The 14,029-nt window shown below is 46.8% G+C and overlaps 1 protein-coding gene across 6 annotated transcripts in view; it reads left to right on the top strand.

The window, feature by feature from the left end:
- LOC309601621 (protein FAM219A-like) overlaps nucleotides 1-14,029 on the top strand; it is a gene marked incomplete at its 3' end in the record, with an annotated part of 124,675 nt that overhangs the window by 82,663 nt on the left and 27,983 nt on the right. For 3 of the 6 annotated variants that reach the window (XM_082334763.1, XM_082334762.1, XM_082334761.1), the window contains exon 2: nucleotides 7,520-7,576. In XM_082334763.1, the coding sequence (XP_082190889.1) occupies nucleotides 7,520-7,576 (57 nt within the window). Of the gene's footprint in view, nucleotides 1-7,519; nucleotides 7,620-14,029 lie in introns of all 6 variants that reach the window. The other 3 variants (XM_082334760.1, XM_082334759.1, XM_082334758.1) reach the window with 1 other exon arrangement.

The following is a 14,029-nucleotide window of genomic DNA, read 5'->3' as shown; positions in this document are numbered from 1 at the left end:
AGAAGTGGTGGGTAAAGCCCTGTATATTGGGTCTTTCCTTGAGATTGGAGGGTAAGGGCAATCTTCCTCCTCTGCTTTATCAAAAAGCAGAGCTGCTTTAATGATCGTAGAATTTCCCACAGACAGCAGAGTGGAGAACATTTTCTTAGGGCTGTAAAAATGAATGATATTTAGGATTGAGAAGGGTGGGCAGATGATAGAGACATCTCAGTTCCCAGCTATGTTTTTAAGGGGCAGCTGAAGGCCACAGAAACTGCATGTGCCCATTTCCTTCCACATGCACTGGGGTCCCAGAGGACTTATGGGGTGGAAAGCGGAGGCTTGTTAAGCTTGCAAGATGTCAGAGGTGTTGACTGTGAAGGAAGGCAAAGGAAGGTGCTACAAGGGTGTGTTTGTACCCAGCACCCAGCTCCATTGCTCAGGATATAACTGCTCCATTGCTCAGGATATAACTGCACAGTTTGCTGGCTGTTTGGGGCTATTTCCCACCATAGTGAGTGTGGGCTACTGGGAGAGGCAGGCGATAAGAGTAAAAAGCCTGTTGATCTGGTGCATTATGGCAGATCTTGTGTTTCTTGCTAAGTACTGCAAAAAGGAAAGGGGGGATTTTCTCAGTTTTTTTTAAAACAGGGAAAGACTAAAAACCTTACTGAGCATGCCATGTTCCTTAAACCTCTGATTTCAGTTTAAAGTGGTTTCAGCTTCTCTCTGTGCCCCTGCATACTGAGGATTCACAGCACTCTGCTCCATGAAGGTTCACTGGAACTAATTTCTGATGTTCAGAAATGGCACAATTGTACACACTGTAGGACACGGCTGTACCTAGCAGGAGGGCAGAGTTTTCGAGGTCCATTGAGTCAAGCCTATAGAAAAAAACCAAACTAATAAGGAACCACCCCACCGTTCAAATGCTGCGGTTGCCCACGCCCAATTAAGCTCTGAGCATGTGGGAAGAAAACTGATTAAGCTCTGGCCTCAGCCAAACGTTCACACAGTGGCCTGATTGAATGTATTTTTTCCCTAGGAATGAAGACATAAGGAGGCCTCAGGAACAAAAAACACCCTTAAATGTATTAAATTCCCAGAGCCATTTAGAGCCCCTGCAGCCACATCTCAGCACTTGCCTTTTGATTGGGAATGTTGTGTTCCCCTCCCAGTGAGCAGACAGAAATCACAGACTACTTACTGTCCATTTCTGCTCTTTCATGTGGGTACAAATGATGTTGCAACAGAAAGTCTGAGGTCAATCAAAAGAGACTTCAGGGCCCTGGGAAGAATGCTAAAAAGTTCGGGAGCACAGGTAGTGTTTTCCTCAATCCTCCCAGTAATGGGGAGAGGCTTTGGAAGAAACAGGCAAGCCCAAGACATCAATACCTGGCTCCAGGACTGGTGCCTCCACCAGAACTTTGGTTTCTATAACCATGGAAGAGCCTTCAAGAGACAAGGTATGCTGGGGCCTGACGGGATCCACCTGTCCCGATGGGGAAAACAGGTCTTTGGGCATAAGCTGGCAGGACTGATTGAGAGAGCTTTAAACTAGAATCAGTTGGGGAAGGGGATACCAACAGGAGAGCTGAAGGTAAGCCAAGGGTTGGCATAGCATTGCCTGGGGGTGGCAATGCTAATGGGAACATTTACACTGCTCCAGGGAGCACTGAGGGCTTAGGAGCACATCTGAAATGCTTGTACACCAACACATGCAGTATGAGAAACAAACAGGATGAACTGGAAGCGCTGGTCAGTCTCCCAGAGCTATGATGTCTTTGGCATTAGCGAGAGTTGGTGGAATGAGTCCCACGACTGGAGTGCTGGGATGGAGGGCTACAGGCTGTTCAGGGGGGATAGGCAGGGCAGGCAAGGTGGAGGAGTTGCACCGTATGTAAGGGAGAGGTGTGACTGTACAGCCCTTACAGTTAGGGATGATGTGGTTGAGAGCCTCTGGGTGAGGATTAGGGGGATGGAAAACAAAGCAGATGTCGTAGTGGGTGTCTACTACCGATTGCCCAGCCAGGATGATAGCACTGATGAGTTATTCTATAGGCAATTAGGAGAAATCTCTGGATCGGTAGCCCTGGTCCTTATGGGAGATTTCAACTTCCCAGGCATCAACTGGGAATACCATACTGCTATGACAAGCAGGTCTTGGAAATTCTTGAAGCTTGTGGAAGATATAACTTCTTTTCACAAGTACTCAGTGAGCCAACTAGGAAAGGTGCCCTCCTAGACTTGATGTTTGTGAATGGAGAAGGACTCGTGGGAGATGTGATGGTAGGTGGCTGTCTTGGCCACAGTGATCATGAAACGGTTGAGTTTAAAATTTTCGGTGCAATGAGGAAAAAGGTCAGCAGAGTTGCTACTCTGGATTTCAGGAGAGCAATCTTTAAGGTATTCAGGGAGCTACTTAGCAGAGTACCCTGGGAATCTGCTTTTGAGGGCTTAGGGGGTCCATGAGTGCTGGTCAGTTTTTAAGAACCACCTTTTAGAAGCACAGGAGCAGGCAATCCCCTTGTGCCGCAAGTCAAGCAAGTGGGGCAGAAGACCAGCTTGTCTGAACAGGGAACCCCTCTTGGAACTCAGGAGGAAAAAGAAATGGTATGATCTCTGGAAGCAAGGTCAGGCTTTGCAGGAAGATTACAGAGCCCTGGTTCGCATATGCAGGGAGAAGACACGAAAGGCCAAAGCTCAACTAGAGCTGAAACTGGCCAGTGTTGTGTCAGACAACAAGAAGGGCTTTTTTAAGTATGTTAATAGCAAGAGGAGGTCTAAGGAAAACATTGGACTGATACTTGTTGAAGATGGTCACCTGACAAATAGGGATGAAGAAAAAGCAGAGGCATTCAATGCTTTTTTTTGCCTCATTCTTTAATGATACTGATCGACCTTGGGCTGCCCGGTCCTCTGAGCTGGAGACCACGAGTGTGGGAACAGTGCCTTTCCATTTGTGGACACCGAAATTGTAAGGGAGCAGCTGTATCAGCTGAATGTTCACAAGTCCATGGGGCCTGATGGGATTCATCCCAGAGTACTGAAGGAGCTAGAGGATGCTACAGCAGGACCCCTCTCAATCATCTACCCAAGGTCTTGGGAGTCTGGGGAGGTCCCCGCTGACTGGAAGCTAGCCAACGTTATTCCAATTTACAAGAAGGGAATGAGAGAAGACCCAGGAAACTACAGACCTGTTAGTCTAACCTCAGTTCCTGGAAAAATTATGGAGAAGATCATACTGGGTGCTATTGAAAGGCATTTAAAGGACAATGCAATCATCAGGCACAGTCAACATGGGTTCACAACAGGGAAAGTCCTGTCTAACTAATCTGATATCCTTCTACGATAAGGTCACCCGCCTAGTGGATGAAGGGAAGGCGGTGGATGTAGTGTTTCTGGATTTTAGTAAGGCTTCTGATACTGTCCCTCACAGCATCCTTCTGGACAAGTTGTCCAACTGCGAGATGAGCAGGTTCACGGTGCGCTGGGTGAAGAACCGGCTGAAGGGCAGGGCTCAAAAGGGTTGTGGTGAATGGGGCTACATCTGGCTGGCAACCGGTCACCAGCAGTGTTCCTCAGGGCTCAATCCTAGGGCGAGTTCTGTTTATTTATCGATGATCTGGATGCAGGAGTTGAATGCACCATTAGCAAGTTTGCTGATGATACCGAACTGGGAGGTGCTGTTGACTCTCTCGAGGGACAAGAGGCCTTGCAGAGGGATCTAGACAGATTGGAGCATTGGGCTATGATTAATGGCATGAAATCTAACAAGTCAAAATGCTGGATTCTGCACATAGGGCAGAGTAATGCCAGGCACAAGCATAAACTGAGAGAGGAGTGGCTGGAGAGCAGCCCTTCAGAAAGGGATCTGGGGATGCTGCTTGATGGCAGGCTCAATAGGAGTCAGCAGTGTGTCCTGGCAGCCAAGAGGGCAAACCACATCCTGGGGTGCATCAAACACAGCATAACCAACCAGTCAAAAGAGGTGATTATCCCTCTGTATTCAGCGTTGGTGCGGCCTCACCTTGAGTATTGTGTGCAGTTCTGGGCCCCACAATTTAAGAAGGATGTTAAGGTCCTTGAATGCATCCAGAGGAGGGCAACAAAGCTGGTGAAGGGGCTGGAAGGCATGTCCTATGAGGAGTGGCTAAGGACTCTGGGTTTGTCTAGTTTGGAGAGAAGGAGGCTGAGGGGCGACCTCATTGCTCTCTACAGCTCCCTGAGGGGGGGAAGTGGACATCCAGTGACAAGATGCATGGGAATGGCTCAAAGCTGTGCCAGGGGAGGTTTAGACTGGACATTAGGAAGCATTTCTTTACCAAGAGGGTGGTCAAACACTAGAACAGGCTTCCTAGAGAGGTGATTGATGCCCCATGCCTCTCAGTGTTTAAGAGGCATTTGGACAATGCTCTTAATACCATGCTTTAACTTTTGGTCAGCCCTGAATTGGTCAGGCAGCTGGACTAGATGATCCTTGTAGGTCCCTTCCAACTGAAGTAGTCTATTCTATTCTATTCTGTTCACATCATTTGGCCTGGGACTGGTCAAACCACATAGCTGAGATTTTTGATGTTGGGGTCAGAGCTGAATGCATCGGTCTAGGGAGGCTTGTAAAAAAGGACAAAATCACCAAGTGAATTCCAATAGCGAAAGCCCGTGGTGAATCTCAGTGTGCTTGTAGGCATTCACAAGCAGAAGGCTAATTAGTCAAGTAAATGTTTTTCTGGGTGGATGAGCTATAGAGAGAGAAATGCGCCCATTCAGTATTCACAGAAGCAAAGCGTGTTCGTGCAAAGAGGATGCTCCAGCTGAGCTGCCGTGGGAATGCTGTCTTCTTGCAGCTAGGGTTTGTTACTATGCAGTCCTGTGCATTGCTGCAGAACGTATATGAAGTGATGGATGGGAAATATGACAGTGCCTTTGACGCTCCTGGACCAGGGATAGATACATGCTGGCACTGGGGATGCTGTCTCTGGCCCAGCTCGGTTTCCTTTTGGTTCCATTTTACTCTTTGGAGGGAGTGGGTCTGACCCATGCATGCAGTGGTGGTTGCCCAGACTCTGCTGGTGCTTTGTGATCCCTCTGTGGTAGTCATGAGTCTGTTGTGCGGCAGTAACATGTTCCCCTGTGGGTCTGCTGTAGATGCGCAGTGCTGCTGAGGCAGAAATGTGTCATTCCAAACCTTGGAGATGAATTCCTGGTGTGGACTGGCATTGTTATGGACTCTGATGGTGTGTCCTTCATCATCCTCACCTCCAGAGTCAGGGGCAGGGGTGCAGTCTCCACCAGTTGCCAGGCCTCCTCTGTAGTCAGTAGGGGGAAAGGAAGACACATCTCCAGGGATGGACTCGTCTCCTTTTAAGATGAGTGTGTAAGGATGGAATTAATCACTCTTTTAAAATCATCTTTCTCTTCTCTGGTGATCTAGGAAGCCTTTTCTGTTTGTTTGGTCTGAGCTGGTCTTTTCTGTTGGTTTGAGCTGAGTCCTCTGGTCCAGGACCGGAGTCCAGATCCTCAAAGGCACCTCAGAACATTTCTCCCCTCCTGCTGTTCATGCAAATGGATGTCTAATGTCACTGGCAGGTTACCCACAAGGAGAAGCTACTGTCAGCACATCAGCTTCGAAGAAAAGTAGGGGCTGGTTTTGATTTAAAGAGTTTAAGTATAATTTTAACAGTTTGAACTTGAGCTAGTCCAGGTGGCCAGGCCCTTTCCCTGCTATGTGAACTGCTGGCTGTGGATTCCTTCCATGTGGGAGCTCACGTGTTCAAGTGCTGGACTGCACCAACACAGGAGGCAGTATCTGGCCATCGCACCATGTCCTATATCATAACATGTCTACTCCCATGCCTTCCTGCAGCCAGCAGATTGGGGCTCCAAAGACTTGGCTGTGTTCAGTAGCACTAGGAAGTATCCAGCTCTTATTGTCATGCTCTTTAAAAACGCTGCTGTCGTGGTTTAACCCCAGCCAGCAACTAAGCACCACACAGCCGCTCGCTCACTCCCCCCACCCCAGTGGGATGGGGGAGAGAATTGGAAGGGTGAAAGTCAGAAAACTTGTGGGTTGAGATAAGAACAGTTTAATAATTGAAGTAAAACAAAATAGAATAGAAGTAATGGTAGTAGTAGTAGTAGTAATAATAATAATATAATGATACAATAATAATATACAAAGCAAGTGATACACTATACAATTGGCTCACCACCTGCTGACCACTGCCCAGCACGTCCCCGAGCAGCAATCACTGCCCCCCGGCCAACTCCCCCCAGTTTATATACTGAGCATGATGTCATATGGTATGGAATAGCCCTTTGGCCAGTCTGGGTCAGCTGTCCTGGCTGTGCCCCCTCCCAGCTTCTTGTGCACCTGGCAGAGCATGGGAAGCTGAAAAGTCCTTGACTAGTGTAAGCACTACTTAGCAACCACTAAAACATCAGTGCGTTATCAACATTATTCTCATCCTAAATCCAAAACACAACACTATACCAGCTACTAGGAAGAAAATTAACTCTATCCCAGCTGAAACCAGGACACCTGCCTTTTCCCAGACTGTCAGAGAAAAGGTTCTCATCTGGGAAGCCTGGACCCGGGTGGTGGCCTGCCACTTACCACCTTACACATCCCATATATATATATATATTTATGTGAATGTTCAATTTAGTTTCTAGCTTCTTGGTGGGAAGAAGTGAACGTTTGAAAAACAATTTTAATTTTCACTATGGTGCTAAATAGAGATAGTTCCAACATGTTTGAAGTTTGCCATGAAAGGACTTTAAATATTTTCATTAGTGCTGGAGCTGCCTGAATTGGTAGTTTGTCTGTCTGAATCCTTTGATGCACTGTACCATAGAGTACAACACTACCTGGATTAGCTTGTCTGCAAGTAGGCACGATGGGGCAGACTCCATGTTTGTGGAGCTTTGGTTTTAGGGGGGATTTCAGTGACAGTGAAAGGTGCTGTGCTGAGAGATACTGAAATTAAATCTTTCCAGTTAGCCACAAAATAGGTCCAGATTGGAAAGCAGACTTCTTCATTCCTCTCCAAGAGGGACCGGAGGTTGAATTCTCCTACTCATTCAGTCCTCATTTCTTCTGAGCTGGACTTTCACACAGCTGGTCACAAGCTTTTTAGTTTTAATCATGAGGTTGACTGGTCCACTTGGATCTCAGCTGAAACTGTAAATGCATTTCATACAACACCCCAAAGAGTCATCACATGAAAATGGTTTCGGACTACTGCCAGCCTAGGCTGAATTTGAGCTGGTGACCCACTCTCCATATTATATTCCCAGTATCATCCATCATATAAGTCAGATGTTGAAATTTGGTGTTCCCAGAGGTACTTTTAGCATACTAAACGTGCTTCCAAAGTTCTGTGTTTTGCCCCTAGGTTTCAGCCGTTCAAAACACCAGCATGTTCTCTGTTCTCTCTGAATGTAGGTGGGAATAGACTCACCTAACAGCCAGTTAGAGAAGAGAGTGCATAACTTTTAGCTAAACCATTCTGTTTTGTTTCATTTTCTTTCTTAACAGGATCCAACAGCTGCATCTATTTCGGACAGAGATTGTGATACGAGAGAGGGAGAGACTGTAGCTATGAACTATAAGCCGTCCCCACTTCAAGTGAAATTAGGTGAGTCTTTGCTGATGGAGAGTGAAAAGGCTGAATCCAAGGTCTGAAATATGGTGAGGTGCTTGTGGGATCATATGCAGATCTCCATGCATGTGGCTGAGCATGCCAGCTCAGCTCAGCTCAGACAACTCACAGAGCGGTTTATCAGTGTGATTCTGCTGCTCAGGGAACTGACCTACAAACATGCAAGGACCCTTTATCTTGGGCTGTGGTAGAGGAAGGAGCCTATGCCTTGAAAGGAAGGCATAGCTTTTTAAACCTACAGATTTTTATCAAGCTAAGATCAAGGCTTGGCCAGAAAAAGAATGAAGATAGAAGGACTGTAAAAAGAAGAGAAGACAGGATAACTGCAAACAAAATGGAAAGGATCAGAGACTTGGACTACCAGGAAAAGACAGAGCTGTGTTACTGTGAGGTGGAGGGTTTGTAGGTTTGTAAAGGTTCACATAGAAATACGCATGGTATTTCTGAGCAATACTTTTGAAGTTCTGGAAGCAGAATCATATTAGCACAATACTCTGCTTCCTCACAAGGCTAATGCTTACAAGAGGACAGCAATCCACACATGGTCGTCCTGCCTCTACCTGAGCGGGCTCTACCTGAGCCACTATTGTGCCACACAGACTCAAGAACCTGACAAGGGACAGGTCAAAGGAATAGTGTGCTTTTTGCTCAGAGCATGGGAATCTAAGTCTGGAAAATTTCCCATAGGAGCAGGAAGCAGTCCCCTGGTTGTCCTTCACATCAGAACAAATGACATCATTGACAGGATGCTGCTGGAGCTGGTTGAGGTCGACCTGTCGGAGTGGGTCCAGAGGAAGGGCTACAAAAATGGTCAGAGGGATGGAACACCTCTCCCATGAGGAAAGGCTGAGAAAGTTGGGGTTATTTAGCCTGGAGAAGAGAAGGCTCTGAGGAGACCTTATTGTGGCCTTTCAATACTTAAAGGCAGCTTATAAGAAAGATGGAGAGAGACTTTTTAATAGGGCCTGTAGCGATAGGACAAGGGGTAACAATTTTAAACTAAAAGAGAGTAGACTAGATATAAGGAAGATATAAGGAAGAATTTTTTTTTACAATGAGGGTGGTGAACCACTGGAACAGGTTGCCCAGAGAGGTTGTAGATGCCCCATCCCTGGAAACATTCAAGGTCAGGTTGGACGGGGCTCTGAGCAACCTGATCTAGTTGAAGATGTCCCTGCCCATTGCAGGGGGGTTGGACTAGATGACCTTTAAAGGTCCCTTCCAACCCAAAGCATTCTATGATTCTATGCCATGCTGGGGAAGGCTCTGAAAGAAGTGGGTGCCCAGATGTTCAGTGGAATAACTCTGGCCCCTACAGTGACAGGGAAGGTCAGCAGACAGCTAAGGTTTGAAGAAGATTTGGGGAAGTTTGGGCATTGGTGTATGATTATGAAGAGATGTTCTCTAATAGATAGGTTTTACCCAAGGACCTGCAACTGCAAACACTGGTGTTGGCCTCATTTATAAGAGGAACCTTAAAGAAACACCAGAAAAAGGATGGGAAGTGCTTGTGCAGTCTCAAGGCTCTGCCTGAGCATGTGGTAAATTGAATAATCAAACAAATCTGGTCATGGCAGTGCAGAAAGGAATGTCACAGAGTAGACCCATGGATGGCAAAGGAAAAGAAAGTGGTTGAATAGGCAAGATCTCACTGAAAGAGTGACTAGGGAGGAGAAGACGGAAAGTTGGATATGCAAATGTAGCAAGATTATGCAGCAAAATGGAGGACCTTGAGCTACTGATACAGGATATGAGCGAGTGCATTGGGACAGTAGATCTGTCCTGCAATCACAGTCATGAGCACTCTAAAACCAGTGGCTGCTTTTCAGGAAAAGGCAGGGAGTAGCAGTATGTGTTAATGACAGCACAACTCACAGTCTAGTAAAATATTATCACTGCCAGCATGCTATATGCCACCAGGATCCTTTTTCACCACCAAGAGAGTTCTTTAATGTTATTAGAGAGATAATTACTACTGAAATAGTTGTTTTGGATAATTTAACATCAGGAATCAGGTTAGAGAGCAATTTGAGGTGCTAGAGCGCATCCAAAGAAGGGCAACGAAGCTGGTGAAGGGTCTGGAGCACAAGTCTTATGAGGAGAGGCTAAGGGAGCTGGGATTGTTTAGTTTGGAGAAGAAGAGGCTGAGGGGAGACCTTATCACTCTCTACAACTACCTGAAAGGAGGTTGTAGTGAGGTGGGGGTCGGTCTCTTCTCCCAAGTAACAAGTGATAGGACAAGAGGAAATGGCCTCAAGCTGTGCCAGGGGAAGTTTAGGTTGGATATTAGAAAAAACTTCTTCACCGAAAGGGTATTCAGGCACTGGAACAGGCTGCCCAGGGAAGTGGTTGAGTCCCCATCCCTGGAGATATTTAAAAGACAAGTAGATGTGGTGCTTGAGGACATGGTTTAGTGGTGGACTTGGCAGTGTTAGTTAATGGTTGGACTCGATGATCTTAAGGGTCTTTTCCAGCCTTAATGATTCTATGATTCTATGATATTATTATTGTTAAGTATGAGATATTCTTGCATTTCTAGACAATACAAATATCCTCCAGAGATTCACTAACGTGACAGGAAATGGTGCTATTTTAGATTTGTCTTTGGTAAGTCATGAGGATGTTATAGAAGACCTGATCATAGGAAATAGATTTGGATTCAGGGATAACAAGTTCAATTCATGCAAATTAAATGAAAAGGTAATTCGAGATAGATCTATAACAAAATTCAGTTTTATAAACTAATTGCTTAAGCAAAGCCAGTAGATTGAGAAGCCCAGGAACTCAAAACACATCAGGTAGTGTTGAAGGAGAAAGTATCAGAAGAAAGGAGATTGCTAATGGAGTTCTCCAAGAGCCATTTCATTTATATGTTCATTAATGACTGACACAAAAAGCAAGAGTTGGCAAAGAAAATTTAATCATAACAGCAGCGACGAAGTTGCAATAAGAAGTCCAACTGGAGGTAGGGGATGGAGAGCCATGCAGCAGCAAAGATGCAAGGGTGGTTGATGTGTTAGAAACCACAGAAGCACCTGAGAACAGTCACATAGGAATTAGGACTTCTCCCCCCAAAAAAGTGGCGGGATCAATAGCCCAACTGAAATGCATCTACACCAGTGCACGCAGCACGGGCAACAAACAGGAGGAGCTGGAAGCCACTGTGCAGCTGGAAAACTATGATGTGGTCGCCATCACGGAAATGTGGTGGGATGACTCGCACAACTGGAGTGCTGCAATGGACGGCTATAAACTCTTCAGAAGGGATAGGCAAGGAAGGAGAGGTGGTGGGGTAGCCCTGTATGTTAGAAAATGTTTTGACTGTCTAGAGCTTGACAATGGTGATGAAAGGGTCGAGTGTTTATGGGTAAGAATCAGGGGAAAGGCCAACAAGGCAGATATCCTGGTGGGAGTCTATTATAGACCACCCAAGCAGGATGAAGAAGCAGACGAAGTATTCTGTAAGCAGCTGGGAGAAGTCTCACGATCGCTAGCCCTTGTTCTCGTGGGGGACTTCAACTTACCAGATGCCTGCTGGAAATACAACACAGCAGAGAGGAAACAGTCTAGGAGGTTCCTGGAGTGTGTGGAAAATAACTTCCTGGCACAGTTGGTGAGGGACCCAACTAGGGAAGATGCCCCACTGGATGTGTTGTTTGCAAACAGAGAAGGACTTGTGGGTGATGTGATGGTTGGAGGCCATCTTGGGCATAGTGATCATGAAATGACAGAGTTTTCGATTCTCGGAGAAGTAAGATTTTTTAATTCTCTTTGAAGTAAGGAGGGTGGTTAGCAGAACCGCCACCTTGGGCTTCCGGAGGGCAGACTTTGGCCTGTTTAGGGGCCTGGTTGACAGAGTCCCTTGGGAGGCAGTCCTGAAGGGCAAAGGAGTCCAGGAAGTCTGGACATTCTTCAAGAAGGAAATCTTAAAGGTGCAGGCTCAGGCTGTCCCTCTGTGCTGAAAGACGAGCTGGAGGGGAAGACGACCGGCCTGGCTGAACAGAGAGCTTTGGCTGGAACTCAGGAATAAAAGGAGAGTTTATGACCTTTGGAAGAAGGGGCAGGCAACTCAGGAGAACTACAAGGATGTCATGAGGTTATGCAAGGAGGAAATTAGAAGGGCCAAAGCCCAACTAGAACTTAAACTGGCTACTGCAGTAAAAGACAATAAAAAATGTTTCTATAAATACATTAGCAACAAAAGGAGGGCTAAGGAGAATCTCCATCCTTTATTGGATGCGGGGGGAAACATCGTGAGAAAGGACGAGGAAAAGGCTGAGGTACTTAATGCCTTCTTTGCCTCAGTCTTTAATAGTCAGACCAGTTGTTCTCAGGGTACCCAGCCCCCTGAGCTGGAAGGCAGGGACGGGGAGAAGAATGAAGCCCCCATAATCCAAGGGGAAATGGTTAGTGACTTGCTACACCACGTAGACACACACAAGTCAATGGGGCTGGATGGGATCCACCCAAGGGTACTGAGGGAGCTGGCAGAGGTGCTCACCAAGCCACTTTCCATCATTTACCAGCAGTCCTGGCTAACCAGGGATGTCCCAGTTGACTGGAGGTTAGCACATGTGATGCCCATCTACAAGAAGGGTCGGAAGGAGGATCTGGGGAACTACAGGCCTGTCAGCCTGACCTCGGTGCCAGGGAAGGTCATGGAGCAGATGATCTTGAGTGCCATCATGCGGCACGTGCAGGACAACCAGGTGATTGGGCCCAGTCAGCATGGGTTTAGAAAAGGCAGGTCCTGCTTGACTAACCTGATCTCCTTCTATGACAAGGTGACCCGCTTAGTGGATGAGGGGAAGCCTGTGGATGTTGTCTACCTGGACTTTAGTAAGGCCTTTGACACTGTCTCCCACAGCATTCTCCTGGAAAAACTGGCTGCTCATGGCTTGAACAGGCATACTGTTCGCTGGGTAAAAAACTGGTTGTATGGCCAGACCCAAAGAGTTGTGGTGAATGGAGTTAAATCCAGTTGGCGGCCAGTCACAAGTGGTGTTCCCCAGGGCTCAGTGTTGGGGCTGGTCTTGTTCAACATCTTTATCGATGATCTGGACGAGGGGATCGAGTGCACCCTCAGGAAGTTGGCAGACGACACCAAGCTGGGCAGGAGTGCTGATCTGCTGGAGGATAGGTAGGCCCTACAGAGGGATCTGGACAGGCTGGATTGATGGGCCGAGGCCAATTGTATGAGGTTCAACAAGGCTAAGTGTCAGGTCCTGCACTTCGGTCACAACATCCCCATGCAATGCTACAGGCTTGGGGAAGAGTGGCTGGAGAGCTGCCTGGCGGAAAAGGACCTGGGGGTGTTGGTTGACAGCCGCCTGAACATGAGCCAGCAGTGTGCTCAGGTGGCCAAGAAGGCCAATAGCATCCTGGCTTGTATCAGAAACAGTGTGGCCAGCAGGACTAGGGAAGTGATCGTCCCTTTGTACTCGGCACTGATGAGGCTGCACCTCAAATACTGTGTTCAGTTTTGAGCTCCTCACTACAAGAAAGATATTAAGGTGCTAGAGCATGTCCAAAGAAGGGCAACGAAGCTGGTGAAGGGTCTGGAGAACATGTCTTATGAGGAATGGCTGAGGGAACTGGGGTTGTTTAGCCTGGAGAAAAGGAGGCTGAGGGGAGACCTTATTGCTCTCTGCAACTACTGAAAGGAGGTTGCAGTGAGGTGGGGGTCAGTCTTTTCTGTCAAGTAACAAGCGATAGGACGAGAGGAAATGGCCTCAAGTTGCGCTGGGGGAGGTTTAGATTGGATATTATGAAAACTCTCTTCACTGAAAGGGTTGTCAAGCATTGGAACAGGCTGCCCAGGGAAGTGGTTGAGTCCCCATCCCTGGAGGTATTTAAAAGACGTGTAGATGTGGTGCTTAGGGACATGGTTTAGTGGTGGACTTGGCAGTGATAGGTTAACGGTTGGACTCGATGATCCTAAGGGTCCTTTCCAACATAAATGATTCTATGATTCTATATTTGGGAGACATCAGTACAACAAAGACTCAGAAATGCCATAGAGAAAAAACATGAAAACTGGAATAACAGAAATGAGAAAAATATGACAGGAGAAACTCAGTCTGCTGTAAACTGGAACTTACCAACTGGAGGTGACTTAGGAAGAGGAAGCCTGTTACATAGTTGATTGCAAGGTAACTAATTTTTAAAATGGACTAATACATGAAAATATGCCGTAGTCACACTTCTACAGAGTTTACCAGCTTTTTTCCAAGGATCAGATACAACAGAATGAGTCCTTCTGCCAGAACTTCTGCTTTTCCACATAGGGACAATTTTATTCCACTTAGCCAGTGCTGAATGCTACTGTCCACTAGTAAAGAGGCAAAGGGAGGTATTGGAAGAGTCCGAATAGTTTTTCCAGTAGA

This window comes from Platalea leucorodia, assembly GCF_965183815.1.
Source record: "Platalea leucorodia genome assembly, chromosome: W".
NCBI lineage: Eukaryota > Metazoa > Chordata > Aves > Pelecaniformes > Threskiornithidae > Platalea > Platalea leucorodia.
This window is presented reverse-complemented; position numbering and strand designations above follow the sequence as displayed.